The sequence below is a fragment of the Erpetoichthys calabaricus genome, chromosome 10 (assembly GCF_900747795.2).
Source record: "Erpetoichthys calabaricus chromosome 10, fErpCal1.3, whole genome shotgun sequence".
In the NCBI taxonomy this organism is placed as follows: domain Eukaryota; kingdom Metazoa; phylum Chordata; class Cladistia; order Polypteriformes; family Polypteridae; genus Erpetoichthys; species Erpetoichthys calabaricus.
In genome coordinates, this window is record NC_041403.2 from 164,900,793 (window position 1) to 164,925,862 (window position 25,070).

The following is a 25,070-nucleotide window of genomic DNA, read 5'->3' on the forward strand; positions in this document are numbered from 1 at the left end:
ACAACGGGGCAGCAAAACATTCAGTCTTGTGAAGGATTTGAGCACACACAGATCCAGGGTCTCAGTGCATATAAAGTGTATAAGGACAATACGTTATAGATGAAACGTTGACGACTAAGCGAAGAAGAAAGCAGCGCGGAATAAAGAGATTCAAAAGCGTTGGACAGAAAAAAGAGCAAAAAGGAAAAAATAATCTAGGTGCAAATTCAGAAAATAAGGAAAGTAATTATCAGCCCGTAACAAGTGGAATTGAAACAAAGCACGTCCAATCGGGCTCAGAATTAAAAGACAGAGTAAACGACAAAGTAGAACTTCATAAACACGTTCATAAACGTTGGCGCTATACACATGCAGAGCAGATTATGAAAGCAGTGAAATTCGAAAGGCTCAAAAAAAAAAAAAAAAAAAAAAAACGTGGAGAAAGTTAAAGAATATGAGAGTATGAAAATTAGAAAGTATAAAAAAAGAAAATAAGACCGCAGGAGCACAAACAAACTGAAATTATTACTCGAAAAAGGGAAAATAATCACCACGGACCAGGTGTCATTGAAAAAAAAAGCAGGACAAAGCGAGGTCAGAAATAAAAGACAAAGAGTAGAAAACAAAGTAAAATGTCATAAAAAGGTTACAAAACAATGGGGCCAAACACATGCAGAGCAGGTTAGAGATAATAAAAACTGGAATTCAAAAGACTCAAAAAAATAAAAACGTAATGTCTGTGCTGAAATTCCAAACAGAGAAACCTATCCTGAATTATGGTACAAAGTCATTAAACACACATCTCACTGATCTCATTAAAAAGATTCAGCATATTGGGACTCCAGAGATTCCAAATATTGTTTTTACAGAAGTTCAGGAATAAAAGTGAAACTAATGAAATAGCAACAATTCAAAGAAAAAAAAAATCTTAAAAGTGTGCATCCGGAAAACCAAACACGGGGGTTGGCGAGCGAAGCCCCCTAGTTGTTCAAAAGAAAAAAATACATTATTCCTATATAACTGCTTGGTACATTTTAATATATTTCTAATTTCTATATTATTCCCAAAACACAGAACTTGGGAAATAACACATCACTTAATTAGCCCAGGAGCCCAATTAAAAACAAGAGCTGGTTGGAACAAAAACCTGCAGCCACAGTGTGCCCCCAGGACCGAGTTTGGGAAACGCTGCTCTAGATCTACTCGATCAGACAAAAACAACAGATAAGGAAAAAGAAAACAAAACATCCCAAAACAAAAAAATTACTTTAATGCCAATGGTACTAATGTTATTGTACGGTTAAAGTTTTTTTACACGGCTCACACAAATGATGACGTTCACACATCTTCAGGCACCGAAAAATACTTTAATGTTCATCTCCATCCTTTCCAACTTTACACATGGTGGGCGTGGGGGGCGCTCAGGAAATGACTAACAAACCTTTATGCAGGTAACAAAAAGGTGGCCAGCATGATGGTGAAGATTAGTGTTACAGAGCCTGGGGCTTTTCAAGTTTTAAAGGTGTAATGCTTTTGGTACTTAAGTCTTCAAGAAGATAGAACATTAGAACAAAACTTAAGAAAATCTGTGACGATAACAGACTATTCAGCCCAATAAGCTCACCCATCCCAAGACCTGGAGGTCCACAAAGTCCTGCAGTCTACCGCAACACCTGATAATTTATTCCACACGTTTGTGGTTCTTTCCACAAGGACAAACTTGGTAACATTTGTACAAAATCTTCCCTTAACAAGTGTCCAACCAGGTCTCCGTTGCCCTTTTAGATTCAGAAACGTTTCTCAGACATTAGCCTGAGGCATGGGCTCCAAAGCTGTTGGAGTTTGAGGACACCTGCTAGGCAGGTACAAGTAGCTTGGCTTTATAAAAGTTTTACAATTTCTAAGTGTATAAGGCGATTATTTATATACAAAGACCAAATGCTATTGTGCTACACATTACATTTCCACATGGTATGAACTCCTCCCTTGAGCTATCTGTAAGACACCACATTGGAAAATTGGTGTTCTAAAGTCAAGCTGCATACCCTGTAGAATTAACATGTTGACAGTGTCCAGATGGGTTCTTTGGCAGTTAGCTGTGGGAACTTCTTCAGTGCTAAACGTTTGGCATGCATTTCTTTAAAAAATAATAATAATAATATTGTGAAGGATAGCACAAATGTGCTGGCATCCCTGTTGGGATGTGTTTCCAATCCCTTACCTTGCCAGGAGGCCATGGCATTAAGTGGGCACAAAGAAGGACAACATGTTTCCTGCCCTAGCCCAGAAGACTGATAAAGCATGCCAATTTGACCCTTACCAAGCCGAGAGGCCAGCAGGATGCAGCCATACCATATAAACTTCAGAACAGGTCATCCACCTGAAGGTAAGCATGTTCGGGCCCTGCCAGTACTTGGATGGGAAATCATCTAGGAAAAGCTTGGGTTGCTGCTGGAAGAGGTGCTGATGAGGCCAGCAGGGGGCGCTTACCCTTTGGTCTGAATGTGGATCCCAAAGCTCAAGTGTAGTGATGGGGACACTGTGATGTGAAAATGGAGCCAATCCTTTGGAATGAGATGAAAAACTGAGGTCCTGACTGTCTGTGTTCATAAAAGATCCCTGGTCATCCTTCATAAAGAGTAGGGTGTATCCCAATGTCCAGGCCTAGTAATTCTGGCCCCCCTAGTCACCCACTACCGCTTATTGTCTATCTATCTCTCTCTTTCTCACTCCTTCAGCACTTAATAGCTGATGTGTGGCAAGCGTAACTGTGCAAAAATGGCTGCCGTCATATCATCCATGTGGATGCTACCTATTAGTGGTGGTTGAAGTGGCATCCCACTCACTATGAAAAGCACTTTGAATACTGAGAAAAGCACTATATAAATGTGAAGAATTATTATTATTATTATTAAGGACAGGGGGAGATAACCTGGCAGGGCTACTTACTCCCCCCAACATGCAAGATGGCAGCCTCGCTGGGCAACACTACCTATGCAGACACCCGTGAGGAATGCTGGGAACTGGAGACCCACTGGGCATTCTTGTCAGGTTCTGAGGGTGCCACCTGGCATTTTGTGAAACTTCCGTTTGACCCTGAAACACTTCCAACAGGCTATGCCTTTGCACCAGAAGTACTCCTGGGACTACGACAAAATGAGCTAATCGACTTCATCCAGGTGAATTTGAGTCGCGTGTGGAGGAAGGCCAAAGCTCGCCTGGGAGGAGTGGAGGAGAAGAAAGCAAGAAAGAAAGAGAAAAGAACTTGGATTGTTGATTGTGTTTATTAAAGAACCTTTTTGTAAGGTAATTTATCATTAAAAAAAAAACTTGCATATTGCACCAGGGACTTTTTGTGTGTGTGTGTGTGTGTGGTTGAGTCAGGTTTTTTGAGTGCTGCAACGCTACCTACTGGTCACAGTTTCAAGAATATTTTGTCATCCTTTAAAGCACGGGTGTCGAAGTCCAGGCCTGGAGGACAACAGTGGCTACAGGTTTTCATTCGAACCATCTTCTTCATCAGTGACCAGTTTCTTACTGCTGATTAACTTCTTTTGCCTTCGTTTTAATTAACTTGACCTAGCCCCTTAGTTGTTTATTTTTCCTTAATTAACAGCCAAACAATAATGAGAAACAAAACAAGGTGCCACATGAACTGCTTAATTGTGCACATCTCACAGTATCTGAAAATAAAGAAAGGTGGCGGTCTTGGTAAGGCTGATCTCTCAGGTCACCAAAACATTCTGATGGTGTTCTTAGAAAAAACAGAAAAATCAACAGTTTTGGAAATGTCTGCTGTGGCAGAATGAGAGCAGCAACAAGAAATGGAATTAAATAACGGGTTTAATTACCAGCAAGACTCCGCTTCTCATTAAGAGATTGGTTGGAGTTTGAAATCCCAGTTTAGCTGGTCATCCGATGACTCGTTTCACATCTTATTTCTGTTTGGCTGCCATATTAATGAAGAAACAAATCAATTCAGAGGACTGACTACTTAAAAACAGGGCTATTAAAATGAAGGGAAAAGGAGTTAATTAGCAGTGAAAACTGGTCACTCATTAAGAAAAGAGTGAGAATGAAAACCTGCAGCCACTGCAGCCCTCCAGGCCCGGAGTTCGCACATGCCTGCTTTAAAGGATGGGTCGCCAACTCTCGTCCTGGAAGACCACCATGGCTGCAGGTTTTCATTCTAACCCTTTTCTTAATGAGTGACATGTTTTTACTGCTAATTAGCTTCTTTTAAATTCATTTTAATTGACTTGTTCTTGAAGACTCAGACTCTTAATTGTTTCTTTTTCCTTAATTAGCAGCCAAACAATAATTAAATACAAAATGAGCCAAAACAACTGGTGTCCATCATACAATATCTGAAAATAAAGAAAGATGAAGGTCTCAGGAATGTCAATCTGCTCAGGTCCCCAGTGCTCTTAGAAAGAGATCAACAATTTTGGAAATGTCTGCTATTACACAATGAGAGCAGCAACAAGCCATGAAATTAAAGAACGGGTTAAATAAACGACAAGAATCGGCACCTCATTAAGCAGCTGATTGGAGTGAAACTGGTTGGAGTTTGAGGCCCTGACTAAGTTGGTCTTTTGTAGGCTCCCTCACATCACATTTCATTTCTGTTTGGGTGCCATTTAAGGAAAGAAATGAAGCAATTCAGAGGAACAAATCTTTAAAAAAGCAATTCAATTAAAATTAATTCACAAGAAATTAATTAGCTGCACAAATAGGGCACTCATTTAAAAAAAAAAAAAAAAAAGGGTTAGAATGAAAACCTGCAGCCACTGCGGCCCTCCAGGACCGGACTTGGCGACCCCTGCTTTAAAAGCATCACATGAGACAAATCAGTCATTGTCAGTAAAGATGATCATCCCATTTCTGCAGTTTCACTAAGACTATGCATTCTGTCTAATTAACCAATGTCTTAAAAAGATATTTATTTGAAAAAGGTCAAAGTTGTTCTCTGGCTTATCCTAAAATTTAAGAGATGTAGACAATACAAAATGAAGAGTGGAAAGTTTGGCGGGTATATACTGCGTGTAGGGCGGCACGGTGGCGCAGTGGGTAGCGCTGCTGCCTCGCAGTTGGGAGATCTGGGGACCTGGGTTCGCTTCCCGGGTCCTCCCTGTGTGGAGTTTGCATGTTCTCCCCGTGTCTGCGTGGGTTTCCTCCGGGCGCTCCGGTTTCCTCCCACAGTCCAAAGACATGCAGGATAGGTAGATTGGCGATTCTAAATTGGCCCTAGTGTGTGCTTGGTGTGTGGGTGTGTTTGTGTGTGTCCTGCGGTGGGTTGGCACCCTGCCCAGGATTGTTTCCTGCCTTGTGCCCTGTGTTGGCTGGGTTTGGCTCCAGCAGACCCCCGTGACCCTGTGTTCGGATTCAGCGGGTTGGAAAATGGATGGATGGATGGATACTGCGTGTATCTGTTTTTGGGGAGACACTATGGCAATAATCAAATTTACACACTGAGAGGTCATCCATGATGGATTATCATCATCAGCCCCCAAAGAGACAATTAAGCAGTCACAATCGGGTATCAGAGATCCTTATTCCTAAAATAGCATGCTGGGAAGAGAAGAAGAACTCTGAGAAAAAATATCCACATCTTAACGGTGATGATAAATCAAAGTGTAATCAGATCCCTTCCACATGCAGGGTTTCTTGGGTTAACCTGAGACTCCGATTTTACAAGCACAATTAATGTGGCAGAAAATAACTGTCAGCAAGTAAAGCAGAGCTGACATTTTATTGAATGGCTGCAGGATATTACAAAAATATTCAAACAAAATTGCAAACTATAGCCAGCTGTGTTCAGCACATCCTATATATGTGACAATCAATACTGTGAATTTTTAATGAGCAAAATATGATTTATTGCACTTTGCTCTGTATTACATTATAGACTATGAAAGACTTCAGAAATGAATTCAGAAATAACCTGCCCGTTACCTAAAGCCATGATCATGTTCAGTTTAGCTAGTACTGTGAATGTAGCAAGGAACCTAAAATTTAGAGCAATATTTGTAACCAGGCAAAATACAAGGCATTCATTAGTGGCTAGCTAATTTTATATTTAAGTAGAGGGTATCTAATTTTATTTCTTAAGTCCTGTTACATTAGACAGAAAGACTAACCAAGGGGAGGGTGGTTTGCGTTCTCATGGTCTTCATCATCAGGACATCAGCTACTCTTGCCCACAGTCACTGACTCCAATTACATTGGCATTTTTTTTTTGCTGATTCATACATGGGTGGAAAACCAAAAGCTGATCCACAAAACAAAAATGCCTGGTGATGGCCTGTGTTCAAACAGCCTACAGTATATGTGCTGACATGACATAATAATAAAAATGGCCTTCCCTTTCTTCTGGAATGTGCCCACTGTTCTCTTATCGTTCAAAAAAATTGGGTAAACTGACACGGGGTGATTTCTGGTTGCAATTTATTCAGCTCCTGTAGCTTTTTTTGCGACTGCTGTTGTGGAACACACTTTGCAATCAGCAGATACTTACAAGGAAAAATCTTCTTCTTCTTTCGGCTGCTCCCGTTAGGGGTTGCCACAGCGGATCATCCAAAATTGTTGTCCGCATATTGATTTGGCAAAATTGTACACCGGATGCCCTCCCCATTTATAAATGATAATTGATAACTGAATTTCAATAGGAATTATGAAAATACTAAAGAGAGAGACAGGAGATTTCGACAGATCCAAGTGAAAGTCAGACATAAGCAAGGGTCCCGACACTGAACCGAAGCAGAAGCACTTGCAGAGTGGATGGCACAGTGGTTAATACACTGAAAAAGTGAAACTAAATTGGGTTGTTCTCTTTATTTATCTAATTTAACTTAAAATAATGATGTTTAGGGCAGCACAGTGGTGCAGTGATAGCGCTGCTGCCTCGCAGTAAGGAGACCTGGGTTTGCTTCCCGGGTCCTCCCTGCGTGGGGTTTGCATGTTCTCCCTGTGTCTGCGCCGGTGTCCTCCCACAGTCCAAAAACATGCAGGTTTGGTGCATTGGCGATCCTAAATTGTCCCTAGTGTGTGCTTGGTGTGTGTGCGCCCTGTGCTAGCTGGGATTGACCCCCGTGACCCTGTGTTAGGATATAGCGGGTTGGATACTGACTGACTGACTGGATGGATGGACGGACAGATAGATAGATACTTTATTAATTCACATACTCCAGCAGCAGCATACTGATAAAAACAATATTAATTAAAGAGTGATAAAAACACAGTTCAAGTTAAAAAATGCAAGGTGGAGAGTGCCAGGCAGGTATAACAGTCAATAACTTTGTATAATGTTAACGTTTACCCCCCCAGGTGGAACTGAAGAGTCGCATAGTGTGGGGGAGGAATGATCTTCTCAGTCCGTCAGTGGAGCAGGACGGTGACAGCAGTCTGTCGCTGAAGCTGCTCCTCTGTCTGGAGATGATCCTGTTCAGTGGATGCAGTGGATTCTCCATGATTGACAGGAGTCTGCTCAGCGCCCGTCGCTCTGCCACGGATGTCAAACTGTCCAGCTCCGTACCTAAAATAGAGCCTGCCTTCCTCACCAGTTTGTCCAGGTGTGAGGTGTCCGTCTTCTTTATACTTCCTCCTCAGCACAACACCGCGTAGAAGAGGGCGCTCACCACAACTGTCTGATAGAACATCTGCAGCATCTTATTGCAGATGTTGAAGGACGCCGGTCTTCTAAAAGAAGTATAGTCGGCTCTGTCCTGTCTTGCACAGAGCATCAGTATTGGCAGTCCAGTCCAGTTTATCATCCAGCTGCACTTCCAGGTATTTATAGGTCTGCACCCTCTGCACACAGTCACCTCTGATGATCGCGGGTTCCATGAGAGGCCTGGTCCTCCTAAAATCCACCACCAGCTCCTTGGTTTTGCTGGTGTTCAGTTGTAGGTGGTTTGAGTCGCACCATTTAATAAAGTCCTTGATGAGGTTCCTATACTAGTGATATATACTATACTAGTGACTAATGATGTTTATTGATATTACATAGCTTTTCTTCTATCTACTTGACATCATGTCCTTAGATGTTACATTAACACAATTAAATCAAGTTGAAACAGTTAAATAAAGTTGATTCAATTTTAAAGAAACGAACTGAAAATACATGACTATCCTATATTTGTCCCTTTTGTTTTATTGTCTTCCAAGGGGTCTCCACACCTTTGTACAATTGGAAACAACGTTAATAAACTTTTTGTTCTGAATGTTGTGGGTTTTCTGTGGTTGTTGAAGCCGATTTATAATGGTTTATTTTTTGTTGCTGATACACTTGGTTTGACTTTGTGTTGAACGAGCGATTGCTCAAGGACCCCCGAATGAGACTCATGACCTGCATTGTGAGGGAGCGTCAGTTATGGCACTATGGCCATGTGGCGCTTTCCCCCCCCCCCCCCCCGAGGGTGATCCGGCTCACTGTTAAGGACCTGAGTGGCTGGACCAGGCCTAGGGGTCACCCACGTAACACCTGGCAGATAGAGGGTCATTTCCGGAGGGTGGGACTGGATCACGTGTCTGCCTGGTTGGGTTGCCAACCGGGATTCCGAGATGTTTTGTTATGTGGTGGGTGCGGCAACATGCTGTACCAGTGCCTGCTCCCCAACTTGACTTGACACACTGGCAAATCTGTTGCCCACCTTACATCAAACAGGCATCTTTTACTTTGCCCCCTATACAACACAATTATTAACATGAAGATTACACAGAACGTGCAATCACCCAAAATGAAAAACGTACCCCATATTCTTAAGTCGTTGTGTTAATACAGCATATTGATAGAAGTACATACATAGAGAATTATTTGAATACTAATTGCATCCAATATTCCAGCTTATGCAAACAATTCCCATGAACTGTAAAAAGACAGATGATAAAAATGATCATGAATTAAGCATAATAAACCAACTAAATAGAGTATAGCTAAATAACTTGGTAATGAACATTTTTAAAAGGTTACAAGATATTGTTATTACTGTATATTATTGTTTATTGACACGAGTCATGCTGGTTTAACGCAATTAGTTTGACAGATAATGAAAACATTTCTTTCATTTTACATTAACAATGTTATGTTGTTTCAGCCTAAACTGATTAAGTACTTTAAGCATAATTAAATCATTTTTGATCAACACAATTTATTACGTGAAATCGATGTCCATATTGCTTTTATTTTAATCTAACATGCCTTTTCTTCAGTGTACTGCAACATAAAAACTGAGAACAGGTATCAACTGTCAGCTACATTATTTTACATTCTCCCTTTCTGTCTGCAGGCTTTATCATTGCACTCAGAGTGGCAGACTGACATGCTATCCGTGGAGGTCAGATGTTTACTTGGTTCCTGTATGTCATGAGCATGTGCTACAGACGACTGGTTAAAAAATGATGAATGGATTAATAATGTAAACAATTCAGGGGGGTCTCACCTTATAAAACTGTTTATTTCTATCAAACAGTACATCGCATTAGTTCAAATAAAAGCTGAGCAATTAATCTATATTTCGACAACAATGAGATGATCATCATCTTGAAGGACATATGTCCTGCTAATGACACTCTGAAGGAAGACTGCCTCTCGAATGTTCTTTTGGGATCCCATCTCTAAAGAGAAAATTCTCCTGCGTCTAGAGATCCGCAAAACGATTTATGAAAACGAATTAAGTTTTGGTTATGTCTGATATATCAACTGATAATTCTCAAAACTCACAAGTATCACATACGAGTACAAAAAAATAGCTGCTAGAGGACGTAGAGTTATATAATATAAGCCAATTTTAGCGCAACTGAAAACTACAATTAACCAAAGCTTAACTGACACTTCTGGAAAAGAATTAAGTTTTAGTTTGGTCCAACACATAAACTTATAATTCCCAAAACTCATCAGTTATACTGTATATATGAGGACAAAAACAGATTCTATAGAGTGCAAATTTATATACCGTAGATACTCGCGGATAAGTTCTCCAGCAGATAAGTCGGGATTTGATTTTACCGTGTAATTTCTGGTATTTTATAATGTCAGCCACAAAAGCCGAATGTGGAAAACTCACGCTATTGATCCATGAAATTACGATATGCTAACGGCCACCTGAGAGAGTAACCACGGAGGACACGGCCTTTGTTTTCTATGCATTGTGCCTACGTGACCACACGGTAATACCCAAACTATTCCGAAGTGACGTTTGCACTGTTTTTTGTATCTCACGCCCTCATACACCTTTATCGTAAGAGCATCCCTTATCTACGATGGAACGTTAGATCAGAAGAAAATATGAAGCTGGTTTTGAATTAAAAGTCATTGAAGTGGCGAAAGAAATTGGTAACTGCGCTGCTGCAACAAAATTTGATGTGTCTGAGAAACTGGTGAGAGATTGGAGGAGGCAAGAGGATGTAAAAATAAAAAAAAATTAAGTGTTGCATGTTTGAACGGGTGTATAAGTCGAGGGTCTGATTTTATGATTGAATTTTCGGGTTTCAAGACCCGACTTATATGTGAGTGTATATGGGTAATACAAGCTGATTTTTAGCAAGTCCAACAGCTACAATTAAAGGAAGTTTAGTTGACAATTCTGTACTTTGATTTAAATGTAAAATCAATAGTCCACGATTTAGCTTACATATAATACAAATCATGTATTTTAAACATTTTGTTCTTTAGAACAAAATATTGAATGGAATTAACATTTGCTTCAACTACTTTGTTTGATGATATACTGTAGGAGGAGCGGCTGCTGTTTTATTAACTAAAAAAATTGCATGCTCTAATCTTTCAAGCCCCTGACGGTATTTCAACTCAGCAGTAGAAAATTCTTTTTTTTATTCCGTTGATATGATTTTGTACAGCTGCTTCCATAAATTAAGTGATCGTGAGAAGCAGTTCATTAAATTGTTTAGTTCCCTTCCTTTTAGGCTTATGATTCTCCCTGATTGTACACCACTGTGTTACACATAATCATCAATGCCTTTTTGTCAGAAGAAGTGGGAATTGGTGAAAAATACCATCTTGTATTGTTCTAATTGGACAATATCTAAGGAATATATTTTCATTCCACTTCATTTTTATTTTATAAGATGATAATTTATAATAGGAATCATGTTTGTGCGGTAAGTAGTTAGTGCTGCTGCCTCATTAGTCTCATGCCCACTCTCTGTCTATATGCAGACTACATTTTCATTTAAGTATCTATGGAGGCTTTTTTCTAGGCAATTGACTGTTCCACCCACATGCCAAAGATATGCATGTTAGGTTACTTGACAACTCCGAAATGGCCTTGTGTGATTGTAAATGTGACCGTGTGTGTGTGTGTGTGTGTGTTTGTAAGAACAAGCTTACTACGTAGGGGTTGATTGCTACTTTGCACCCAATGCTGCCAAGGTATGACCCCTCTGCGATCCCCCACCCAAGTAACCCTGAATTGGATTAAGAGATTTGTGAATGTTATGCAATGCTATGTAGGATAATTTCTTGTTAATTAAAATAATTCAACCTCATAATACTCATAAAATTACCCACCTTCTAAGATAACCTCTTTGCCAGTTTTCTTCAGTGCCTGCACTGCATCATCATGTGTGGCATCTCTTAGGTCGTGTCCATTTACTGAAAGGATGGCATCACCAACATAAAGAGCTTCTGTCTGATCTGCAGCTAGGCCTTTGAAAATCTTCGAAATCAGAATGGGCATCTTGTTTTCCTTTCCACCTTGAAAGAAATGCATGTGATACAATTATAAAATAATAACCACAGAAACAACTAAAACATTTTGACGTAGATAGATAGATAGATAGATAGATAGATAGATAGATAGATAGATAGATAGATAGATAGATAGATAGATAGATAGATAGATAGATAGATAGATAGATAGATAGATAGATAGATAGATAGATAGATAGATAGATAGATAGATAGATATAGAATCCCAGCCAAACTCAAAAATACAAATGATTAAAAATTCCCATTATGCATATAACAAAGCTTTACAGAAGTGATATACAGTAGCTCCAAGTCTAAGCTATAAGGTATTATTAGCAGCAGCTTTAAGAATGAATGAATATACACAGACACACTACCTCTTTCCCAGTTCCTTAGACTCTGCCATCTTCTGCACAAGTTCCTTCATTGACAGAGGATTCTCTCTTCATATCGTGGGCAGGGCCCTCAATCAAACCAGGAGTTGACCTTGTAACTTTCACTCCAAGAGAGACCCCAATAATGAAACCTGCATCATGGCAGACTTCTCATTCCACCCCAACACTCACTCTCTCTTTTTTTTCCACATTTTGCAAGCTGATCCTTCCACAGGAGTCCTTTACCTTAATCCTCCATTAACGTCTCCATATGTCAAACACCTAACCTACACAAACTTTTCCTCCACAGCTCACTTCACAGAGAAGAGCCACATTCCTCACCAGGCAACTCTGAGCTGTAATAGGAGCCGCTGTGTCACTTGCAGATACGTCACCAACAATGCCCTACTTTCGGGTCCCTCTGGTAAATTCAATATTAAACAACGGGCCTCTTGTCAGTCTAAAAATCTTATTTACTGGATATCTTGTAGGATGTGTCCAGCCATCTACATCAGTGGCTGTTTCAGGGAGAAGGTCTGAGCCATTAATATCAAAGACCTTACGAAGCATTTTGTAGAACGTGTCACATCCCTTGACCATAGCCACACCAAGCTCTCTGTTTCTACTCTTTCGCAGGGCTTCAAAGATACCATTCCAAGAAAAACTGAAGACGCTCATCTCATTCTCAGCTGGGGATCACATATAGTATTTCTCCAGGTCTTAATGACAAACTAACTTTTTAATGTCTCAGTTCATCTTCTCTAATGACGTCCTTTCTCCTCTCATCTGCACTTTTTTCTCCTCTCTAACCCTACCCCTAAGCCTAAGTCTTCCACATATACAGTATGTTACCTGCATTTCTCGTTTTCAGTTGCACATCTGATGAAATCTGTACACCTAAAACGTCGTCATCTTTTAGGTTCTTTCCTTTTTAGATTGGAAATAACCTTCATTTTTTTCCCAGTCAGAATTATGATTCTTTCAATTAAACCAGCAGTATTAGACTCTAGTAGTTGTGCCACCATTTCTCAATTTCAGCATTGCCACATTTTGGGCGCACCTTGTTACACAGTCTCATTAGGCCGAGAGCCACTGCAGAGATTTACTGGACATTCCTGCTTCTTTTAGGAGAATGAGGTTCCCACCCTTTTCTATGCCCCGCATCCCTAGAAAATGTTTAAGTTGGCACCCCCTACACAAGTAATGTCACAGTTCACATTTTTGAACCCCACATTGAACCACAAACGGTACTGCAGGTGAACAGACTGAATTAAAAAAAAAATAAGCTTTTAACTCGGTGCATAAAATGTAATCATAAATTGAGTAATTTGCTTTTATAAATCTCAGCAATCTTGGAAATGTGTCCCCCTCTGAAGCTTAGACTCTTGATTGACGATCCGGGGGGTTGGAGTATCCCACAAAGCATCAAGAGCCACAAGGAAATGGTACGCAATCAAAGATCAAAGGGTTTGGGGGATTGGAGACCCCCGTGAAGCAACAAGTGCTGGCACGCCAAGATGCACTGAGACACAGTCAATGACCTTTGGCCCCCAATAACACCTGCACTGCGGTTCAAACAGACGCGGCACACAGTTAAAATTGCTGCGCTACTGTCAGGAACGTCAGCAGGAGAGATGGGCTGTGTGCGAGCAGCAGGTGTTACACCCAATTCAGTCCCCCTTGCAATGACAAAAAGAACCCTTGAAATCAGTGGCATTGCACAGAAATCCATACTAGACATCACCCTTCTCTATAGATCATTGCAAGGTCCAAAAAAAAACAAAGTTATCTGCCATTTTACGAACGCTCCACCCGTGGCAAGGAACCCACGAGAAGATGCACTTCTGTAGCTCATTCACAGGTGACCATTGTGTGTGCAATGCTTGATTCTTTTCACACTGCAGACCAGGAGCACCAACTAATAAATGAGCCACAAGTGACCACACACTGCAAGACACCGACTGCACTGTGATAAAGAAGGACAACGCATCTCACTCAATTTTTGGTGAATTGCGACACAGTCTTCCTCATTGTTGCACCCCCTGGTTGGGAACCTTTGTTTTAAGAAGTACAACAGAGTAGCCTAATGTTAAGGATTTACACTATTACGTACTTCAACACTAATAGTCCACACTGATTTCATTTTTTTGTGGTCAGCAGATCAGGTATGGTAGTGTGAATGTGAACAAATCAAGATTTGTAGACAGACAGACAAAATATGCTATAAGACGGAGAGAGATAGAAGAGAGAGAAAATGTGCTATTAGATAGACAGACATATAGAAATTACTTTGTAGTATAGTAGGCAGGATTAGATAGATAGATAGATAGATAGATAGATAGATAGATAGATAGATAGATAGATAGATAGATAGATAGATAGATAGATAGATAGATAGATAGATAGATAGATAGATAGATAGATAGATAGATAGATAGATAGATAGATAGATAGATAGATAGATAGATAGATAGATAGATAGATAGCAAAATAATAATGACAGTGGTTTTAAAAGAGTGGTTCATTGACCATCTATGGTCCTCAAGGTGAGGGTCATCATATCTGCACAAAGTGTGTTTTAAATCAGTCATTTATGTTAGTCTGCCATGTCATTAACGTATGCATTTAATAATAAGTTGCATTTATTGAGCGCCTTTTCACAAACCCAAAGTCGCTTTACATATAGATGGGAAAAACAAAAGTACGTTGAAGAGGAAAGTTTTGAGTTGAGATTTAAAGGTGGAGAAAGAGGAGCAAACTCGGAGAGACTGAGGAAGAGGGGCCATAACACTTGGTGGACAGTCTGGTGCGTGGGACAGTAAGGAGATTACTGCATGAGGATCTGAGAGAGCGACAAGGAGTGTAAGGAGCTAGTAGCTGAGTGAGGTAGAGAGGGGTGAGGCTATGTATGGCTTTGAAGGTGAGAAGCAGAATCTTGAATTTAATCCTTGATGGAACCGGTAACCAGTGAAGTTGGGAGAGAACAGGGGAGACATGAGCAGAACGCTTTGAGTGGCTGCAGAGTTCTGCATGTACTGTAGCTTCTGTATCGATCTTGCCAATGAAGAGGGAATTACGGGAATCAATACGAGACGTTATGAAACAATGAACCAGAGTCTGAACATCATTAAAGGACAGACATGGACAGAGTTGAGCAATGTTACGGAGATGATTGAATGAAATTTTGGACAGACACCTAATGTGTACCTCAAAATTAAGTGATGAATCAAACAAAACACCAAGGTTTCTGACAACAGGAGCAGGTTTGACAAGTGTACCATCATCAGAAACAGAGACGTTAGATGCCTTAGAAAGTAGGGAGTTTGGGCCTACCAGTAACACTTCCATTTTATTGGCATTAAGTTTGAGAAAGTTCTTTTCCATCCATAGCTTAAGATCAGTGAGTGTGCTGGGAGGCGAGTCTGTACTAAGATAATAACTGTGTATCGTCTACATAGCAGTGGAAGTTAAGGCCATGTCTGCGAATAATCTGACCTAAAGGAAGGATATAAAGTAGAAAGAGTAATGGCCCAAGGACTGAACCCTGAGGGACACCACGCAACACGGATGAGGTGAAGGACTTATGTCGGCCGAGTGTGACAAATTGTTGCCTATTGGAAAGACACAGTATGATGTAAACCATTGAAGGGCTAAGCCAGAGATCCCTACAGTGGAGAAACACGAGAGGAGGATTTCATGATTAACAGTGTCAAATGCTGCACACTTAAGTCAAGAAGGAGGAGAATATTAAGTGAACCACATTTATTAATTGTTATTAATAACCCCCCTGTTCTTAAATGAACTTCCTCGTTGTTAGTGACACAGGAAACCACCCCACAACCACCATCACCACCAAGCGCTCCATTGAACTTTCTTGCAAACAATAAAAACTTTTACTTCTATTTTAACCCCTTCCCATAGTCTCTCTCCCAAATCAAGCAATATCGGTCCTTGTGCAGGAGCCCCTTATAAATCTGTCTTGACATCCGCCTGTAGAGTTCACTCTCGGCAAAGATGGGCTCTTACTTTCATGTGCCTGTGATGAATGCCATTTCTGCTGTGCCAATGCGACCAGGCTGCCCGTAGTTAACCTATCTTCAAGGCCAATGAGTTATTAAAGGTAAAGACGAGTCCAGCATTGTTGGATTTGAATCATAATGTGGTCTGGATAAATACATAAAGTGAAATGAATGCAGTAACTATGGAATTTATGGTCTATGACAGGGGTTGCCAACTCCAGTCCTGGAGGACCACCGTGGCTGCAGGTTTTCATTCTAACCCTTCTCTTAATGAGGGACCTGTTTTTGCTGCTAATTACCTTCTTTTGAATTAATTTTAATTGACTTGTTCTTGAAGACCAGGACTCCTTAATTGTTTCTTTTTCCTTAATTAGCAGCCAAACAATAATGAGATACAAAATGAGCCAAAACAATTGGTGTCCATCATACAATATCTGAAAATAAAGAAAGATGAAGGTCTCAGGTATGTCGATCTGTTCAGGTCCCCAAAACATTTGAACAGAGCTCTTAGAAAGAGCAAATCAGCAATTTCTAAAATATCCACTAATAGATAGATAGATAGATACTTTACACCACGAGAGCAGCAACAAGCCATTAAATTAATAAACGACAAGAATTAGCACCTCATTAAGCAGCTGGTTGGAGTGAAACTGGTTAGAGTTTGAGGCCCTGACTTAGTTGGTCTTCTGTTGGCTCCCTCATGTCACATTTCATTTCTGTTTGGGTGCCATTTAAGGAAAGAAATGAAACCATTCAGAGGAACGATGAAGACATTCAGGGGAACAAATCTTTAAAAAGCAAATCAATTCAAATGAATTCACAAGAAGTTAATTAGCAGCACAAACAGGGCACTCATTAAGAAAAAGGGTTAGATTGAAAACCTACAGCCACGGTGGTCCTCCAGGACCAGACTTGGCGACCCTTGGTCTATGGAATGTTAGTTTTAGTTGGCACATCATATTTTAAAATTTTTACAAAGTGTTCCTCACTCAGAAATATCACTCTGCTATAGCAATCACTCGTCAATTTCAGTTTTCTCGTTACAACATATAAAGTGTAGTGAAGTAAAGTACATGATTTCTGCAACTCTGGTTGCAGATTTTAATTTATGCCGCTTCATTGCTTCAACAAAATGCCCATTACGTGAGCATGGCCAAAGTTGCTGCACTGTCAGCTAGGCCATAAATGTCTGCCTTTGTTCCTATTTTATTTGAGCAGAATAAACACGCTGGAAAATATCATCGTTATCTAGTGCCACATCAGTCACGGTTCAGCTGCTCTGGCAGTGTAATGCAGCGCTGCTGTTCCTGCCAGAAAGCACTTGCTAAAATAAACAAGATGGGCCTAGTCTGCTCACAGGCACAACTTTCATCTGTGGCCAATACTTACAGGAGCCACATGTCCACATTTATGGAGACACAACCCTGAAATTTCACACCACCACTTTAGCTGCCCGTTTCTATTTGGGGTCATCTGTAAGCAAGCAGGTATGTGCAGCCTGGGACACTGAAGGTCTCCCTGCAAGCTGAATGAGAGAGAATGAAAGCACACGTTCAAGTAAGAGCTTCTTCAAGAAATTCATTTTGGGCCATCTGGAAGCCAGCGAGAGAACTTTAGATTAAAAGAATCTTACTTTTTCCTTAGGTTAAAAGTCGCCATTTTGACTGTTCTCACCGGTAAAGTTTACCACCTACTGTTACTGCATATACTTCTACTACTGGCAGAGACTCAATGCATTGTATGGATAATTAAATTTGGGAAGATGTTTTAGGGCGGCACAGTGGTAGCGCTGCTGCCTTGCAGTTAGGAGACCTGGGTTCACTTCCCGGGTCCTCCCTGTGTGGAGTTTGCATGTTCTCCCCGTGTCTGCATGGGTTTCCTCCCACAGTCCAAAGACATGCAGGTTAGGTGGATTGGCGATTCTAAATTGTCCCTAGTGTGTGCTTAGTATGTGGGTGTGTTTGTGTGTGTCCTGCGGTGGGTTGGCACCCTGCCTGGGATTGGTTCCTGCCCTTTGTTGGCTGGGATTGGCTCCGGCAGACCCCCATGACCCTGTGTTTGGATTCAGCGGGTTGGAAAATAGATGGATGGAAGATGTTTTATTAAAAGATTGTTGCTTTTATTCTTTCTGGAGACTTCTAGGGTTGTCCTTTTTTCTGAGCCTTCTTTTGAGTTTCATGGCCGGACATGCTTTATATTTTGAGGCCATGTGACGATGCGGGTTCGCTGCATGCTCCCATCATCCGTCCGGGAGCCCTTGAACCCTGCACCGTCGGTAATGTTACCGATGAGCTCGGCAGTGAGGCATAACAATGGAGCAAGGGGATGGTGTAATAGTGTAAAGTGCTTTTATTTAAAACAAGAACAAAACCGTATCCAACTTAAATAAAGTGCAGTGCTTCAAATCATTAAATAAATAATCCATAAAATAGGTGAACTAGTGGAGGTTAAAAACAATAAACGAATCCTTTAAAACGAGGTTAAAACAATGCTGGAAGCAGCCTCTTAAAAAAACAAACCGGTGTCTTCTGTTATCTGGCGGCTCTCCTGCTTCTCCCGTCTGGGCCTCGCAACAGGAGAGTCGCCCTCTCGGCAGCTGACCTTACAACTGTCCGGTTGCCTTCCGTTCCCTGGCTCCATACGGCTACCTTACCGGACCGAGACTTGGGTTCCTCAATGGCCAGGTCTCTCACACTGAGGCACACCTTCCCAAGACTCCACGACTCTCGCTGCCATCTCGGCCTTGCACGGCCAGCCGTCCTTCATCCCCGGTCACTCCAGCTCCTTGTTCGCTCAGCTGGAGCGACCGCTTCCTTCTGCCCCACCGAGTGTCGGCCAAACACCCCTGCTAGGGCTCACTGTCCAGCTGCCTGCCTGCGAGCACACGCTCGCTCGCCCACACCGGTTCTCTCTCCATCCTGCTTCCTGCAACCGCCATCTCTTTTCTTCCTTAACCTCCTTTTTTTTCCTCTTCCTTTCTTCTTCCTCACTTCCGCAACCTCCGTTTTTTTTATTTCTCTTTTTACTTTTTCCCCAAACCGCCTTGCGCTTCTATTTATGAAGAGGACGTGGCAGCTGTGGCAATCAGCAGCTTCTGGGAACAATTACGGATGTGGACGGTTTCTCACCTGTGCACTTAGGTGAGAAACGGCCACACCACGAATTCCCCTGGAACCGCTTCAGCCACTCAACCACCACACCCCCCTGCTAAGCTGCAAGCTCTGCGATTATTCATTTAAAACTGGCCTCTTTTGACAGGAGCTGTGGACCCGCTATACCACAGGCCATCATGGAGATTTTAGGGCTTGATTTGAATGTGCAGCGTTTTTTGAGTTCCATGGGCCTGGATTTCATACCACTGCCTCTACACCCAACTGTCACAGTCAGGATTTTGTTTTTGATATTTCATAATTTCTCTTTGTCCTTAAAAAAATTTAAGAGGATTTCTGTTAGGGGGCTTTAGATTTCAAGGAATATCGTAGTCACATTTGTTTTTGTGTTCAATGTTTTTAATGACATTGAAATTAAGAAACGATCTCCCGCAACACACTGATGGTTTTCTTATGGGCAATGCCATTTTGGGAGCTACTTGTTGATAGTTCCCTTGGCTGTGTGGTGTGTGACATCACCAGGTCAAAGGTATAAAGGTCAGCGTCATGTACTTTCTGGTTGTCCAACATTGTATTTTCCCATACTAGATGACCTTTGCACTTATCCTTTGTTGTTTTTGAATGTCTAGTTGCAAATATTTTTGATTTTCCATTGATTACTTGTTCCTTTTTATTTTTGGTTATCAAACTTTCCCTCGCTGTTTCCTGACTATGATTCCTAAACAGTGTTTGCTTAGCAATTTATCTTTTTTGTTCTGAAACTTGATCTTGAAATTTTTGTCTTAGCAACAGAGATGCCAAAATATCATGCAGAATTTATTTCCATACGTACAGAGCTCTACATAATCCAAGAGGCCCTTCTTAGCATACCACGGTGGAAGGAGCCTGGGACTAAAAGTGCTCCATGACAGTGCCTCCTGGAGGGGATGGATGTGATTTTTTTCTTGATGGCCTCCAATTTTGCCACCATCCTCTTTTCTATAACAGCTTCCAGTGTGCCCAGGGTTCATCCTGTGATGGTGTAGGCTTTCCTGATAAGTTTATTGACACAATGTGCTTTTTTTGGAGCTCAAGTTGCTTCCCCAGGGGTTTACAGCGTAGAACACCCCACTGGTTTCTTATTATTAATATTACATCCGTCTTATTTACGACTTTGTCACATATCCCTTGTACGCAATGACTGCTTGAAGTCTGCGATTCACAGACATCACCAGGTGCTGAGGATCTTCTCTGGTGATGCTCTGCCAAGCCTCTTGTGCAGCCATCTTCAGATCCTGCTTGTTTCAGGGGGGCTTGTCCCCTTAAGTTTATGCTTCAGCATTTGGAAGGCCTACCCCAGTTGGATTTAAATCGGGTGACTGGCTTGGCATTTCAAGAATTTTCCATGTTTTACCTTTGATGAACTCCTGTGTGGCTCCAGCAGTCTGTTTGGATCATCAACTTGTTGTAGGATGAAGTGTCGTCCAATGAGTTTGGAGGCCTTTACTGGAACTTGAGCAGATCAGATGTTTCTACACCCCTCAGAATTCATTGTGCCACTCCTGTCAGCAGTTCCATCATCAATAAAGAGAAGTGTGCCAGGATCTGTGGCAGCCATACACGCCCACGCCATAACACCCACAGCACCACCATGTTTAACAGACGAGGTGGTCTGCCCTGGACAGTTCCTTGCAGTCTCCCCACTTTGCTCTTGCCGTCACTCTGATGAGGTTCATATTTGTCTCTTCAGTCCACAAGACCCTTTCCCAGAATTCTGCAGGCTCTTTGAAGTCCTTTTTCACAAACTGCAATCTGGTTGTCCTGTTTTTGTGGTTTGTATCTTGCAGTGTGGCCTCCTCTGTGTTTCTGTTCAAGTAGTCTTCTGCTGATAGTCATTTCTGACACGACCACATCAGCCCCCTGAAGACTGTGTATGATCTGTCGCACAGGCGTTTACGGCTTTTTGTTTACCATAGCGATGGAGGTCTTCTTTGGTCCACCAGTTCCTTTTTGATTACTGAGCTCACCAGTGTGCTCTTTCTTCTTCATAATATTCTAGACTGTTGATTTTGGTTATCCTAAGGTTTCACCGATGTCTCCAATGGTTGTTTCTTGTTTTTCAGCCTCATCATGGCTTCTTTGACTTTCATGGGCACAGCTCGTGTCCTCATGTTGAATTTTAAAACAATCATTTTAAAATTGTAGAACAGAGGGGGAAATCAAGGAAATGGGTCTTTGTCCCAAACGTTATGAAGGACACTACATATGTTCCAAAATATTGGGAAGTGAGGGCGGCACGGTGGCACAGTGGTAGCGCTGCTACCTCACAGTTAAGAGACCCGTCTGGGTTCACTTCCCGGGTCCTCCCTGTGTGGAGTTTGCATGTTCTCCCTGTGTCTGCGTGGGTTTCCCTCCCACAGTCCAAAGACATGCAGGTTAGGTGCATTGACGGTCCTAAATTGTCTCTAATGTGTGTGTGTGTGCCCTGCCTGGGGATTTGTTCCTGCCTTGCGCCCTGTGCTGTCTCTGATTGGCTCCGTGACCCTGTGTTAGGATATAGCGGGTTGGACAATGACTGACTGACTGACTATTGGGAAAGGAAGTGAACATTTGAAGTAATCCCATTCTGCTCCACCTGTAGGTAATCCGGTTACATCTCCTAGCTTTTCTTATTTTTGACAACTGTAGCATAACATGAAAATTATAAAATTCTCCAGTAATGAGACACCACATAAAATCAGCCCATCTGTGACCGTAACGCACATCACATTACTCCTCTAAACTTTTGATTTCTGTTCTTTGTGGTTTTGTTATTGTCATAGCGCTCAGAACAACATGTTGTACAGCATGAGAAGATCTGGCTGGCTACCTAACTTGTAGAAATTCTTATCAGCAAACTTCCTCATGCAAAGTATCAAGTGCAAAAAAAAAAAAAAAAAAAAAAAAGAAAAAGAAAAAAGCACGCACTGGGTTGCCTCCTGGGCTTACTGGTTTACTGGCAGTGTAGTACGGTTGTTCTGGTATCAAGTCTCAGGGCTGGGCCAGTTCTGGGATTTGTGCCAGAAGCTTCCATGATCAGTCCCCTGTTCACCAACATGATGTCATATAATGGCAAATCAGAGGCTCCCATAAAGCACTTCTGGAGGAGAATTTGAGGTTAAAGAGAAAAACAAACACTCGTACTTTAAAAGTTTCGATCTTTAAGATAAAAAAGGTTAAAAGAACAAGAGTGAGATGAAGATACATTAAGGCCAAAATGTGTTATCTCAATCTGCAAAAAAAAAAAAAAACAAAACAAAAAAAAAGCAAAACTGTTGTTCTTTTTTCATGGAGATACTAAATGTGTAAAACTGCACAACAAAAATAACAAAACAATATGACAGCAATAAAAGAGAGGTAAGAGTTTAAAGCAAAAGTAGAAATATTTGTAAATGTCTTATAAATGTAAAAATCATACTGCTGGGCTTTTCTAAAGGCCAGAATAAGAGAAGGGGAAAAAAGACCATCGAAATAAATGAGATCAATTATTATCACTAATTGTGAATTTGGCTGGAATAAAAAGCTGCAGCCACAGGGGGTCCTCAGGACCGAGTTTGAGAACCACTGCTCTAGTAATCATACCGATAGCTTATTATTGCTTTAGGTTTTAAGCAATGGCAGCCACCAATATTTGAAAGAAACTATTTTTTCATGAATTGTTCCCTAATTTCGATCACTAGTGTATCTGCCCCACAGTACATGAATGCAGCACAAACTCCTCCAGGCCTTCTCGAATTAGCCCGTTTCAGGTCACTGATTGTTCACGTCAAGAACTGATTAGTTTATCTTGCAGTAACAGCAAAGAACAAAAGCTAACGGTGTGGTCAAGAAGATCCACTTCCGCTTTTATTTCCAAGCATAACATGCCACACACTTATGAGGCACAAAAGTTTGTTTTTGAGCACATTAAGTTAAAGCCTCTCCTTGCTCCTTAATGATTATGTTGTGTATTTTGGCATTGCTCATTATTCTTCCGGTTGCACATTAGACACATTACAATCACAAAGACTGGTATAGCACTCACACTGTATAACAGATAGGTATTTTAGCATAGTCGGCAGGATAAGAGATAGATAGATAGATAGATAGATAGATAGATAGATAGATAGATAGATAGATAGATAGATAGATAGATAGATAGATAGATAGATAGATAGATAGATAGATAGATAGAGTTGCTTCCCCAGGGGTTCACAGCGTAGAACACCCCACTGGTTTCTTATTATTAATACTAGACATTAAGCCCGTTACAATAACGGGTGCTACAATAGTAGTGCATAAACATTAGTAGGAACAGTCTATATTAAATGGCAAAGGACCGTCTATTTTCTGTTACAGTAATACTGGCTTGTATGTGGCTGTAATATGCGTCACTGTATTGTGTGCCTTTAATTTTCTCTCACAGTAATACGTCTCTCCAGCAAGTATTTTAATCTGTGCTGGCGTGCAGCTGATTATTGTATGTATGGCGTCTCCCCAGCAACGGATTTTATGTGTGCGAAAATAAATCTACTTTTAAAAGTCATCCTATTGTAATATCATGAAAATTCGGATATTTAGGAAAACACTTTACCGGGCCAAGTTTTTTTAATCGCAAATCTAACATCCTCAGAGTGAACACTTGCACAACAACAAGCACTAATCCCACCTCTTTGGGGAAGCTGGTCTCCGCGTCTCAGTACCCGATTGGATTTTTCATGCGTTATGTTTTAGGTCTTACCTCATTTACCAAAATCCGATTGGATCGGCCATGCGATATTTTATAGGTCTCGCCCTCTCTGTCTTGTGTGACGCGTCAGGCAGCCTTTGAAGTATCACACCGTGCCCCGCACAAGAGCACTTCACCAGAAGACACACACACACGGACACATGGACGCACACAGGGATTTTATTAAAGAGGATTACAGCCGTCTTATTTATGACTTTGTCACGTATCCCTTGCACGCAATGACTGCTTGAAGTCTGCGATTCATAGACATCACCAGGTGCTGAGGGTCTTCTCTGGTGATGCTGCTGCCAAGCCTCTCATGCAGTCATCTTCAAATCCTGCTTGTTTCAGGGGGGCTTGTCCCCTTAAGTTTACGCTTCAGCATTTGGAAGGCCTACCCAGTTGGATTTAAATCAGGTGACTAGCGATCACTAGTGTATCTGTCCCATAGTACATGAATACATCACAAACTCCTCCGGGCCTTCTCAAATTAGCCCTTATCAGGTCACTGATTGTTCACGTCAAGAAGTGATTAGTATATCTTACAGTAACAGCAAAGAACAAAAGCTACAAACGGTGTGGTCAAGATGATCCACTTCCGCTTTTATTTCCAAGCATAACATGCCACACACTTATGAGGCACAAAAGTTTGTTTTTGGGCACATTAAGTTAATCATTAAGGAGCAAGGAGAGGCTTTATGTTGTGTATTTTGGCATGCTCATTATTCTTCCGGTTGCACATTAGACACATTACAATCACAAAGACTGGTATAGCACTCACAGTCGAGAATCAGCAGCTTTTGTTCTGTCCACCTGATGACCAGTGCCATATATAAGGACGCCTTGTGAACTCAGTGGTGCGCATATCCCCTCAAAATGAGGAACCCACATTTCAAGTGACGTTGTCAATAACACATTAACCTCATTTTTATGTAGTGCACAACGACTGCTTTCTTAGAGCACTAGTTTTAGTTTAAATAATTAAGGTTACATTACAACAATTACAGTAAAACAATATGCAGCAAGGGATACTGTAATATGTCAGATCTTACTTACTAAAACAGAATTTCAAGGATAAACGATAAGAGGTATATCATCACGTTTCATTCATTTTAATCCCAAAACAGACTTTTGAGAAAAATTGCTTCTGGAAGT

At 41.2% G+C, this 25,070-nt stretch overlaps 1 protein-coding gene across 1 annotated transcript in view; it reads right to left on the bottom strand.

Annotated features, from left to right (window-relative positions):
- The window catches only part of snta1 (syntrophin, alpha 1), a 69,016-nt gene that overhangs the window by 15,919 nt on the left and 28,027 nt on the right, over positions 1 to 25,070 (bottom strand). The window contains exon 2 of the mRNA XM_028812392.2: positions 11,507 to 11,692. Coding sequence (XP_028668225.2) covers positions 11,507 to 11,692 — 186 coding nt within the window. The remainder of the gene's footprint in view (positions 1 to 11,506; positions 11,693 to 25,070) is intronic.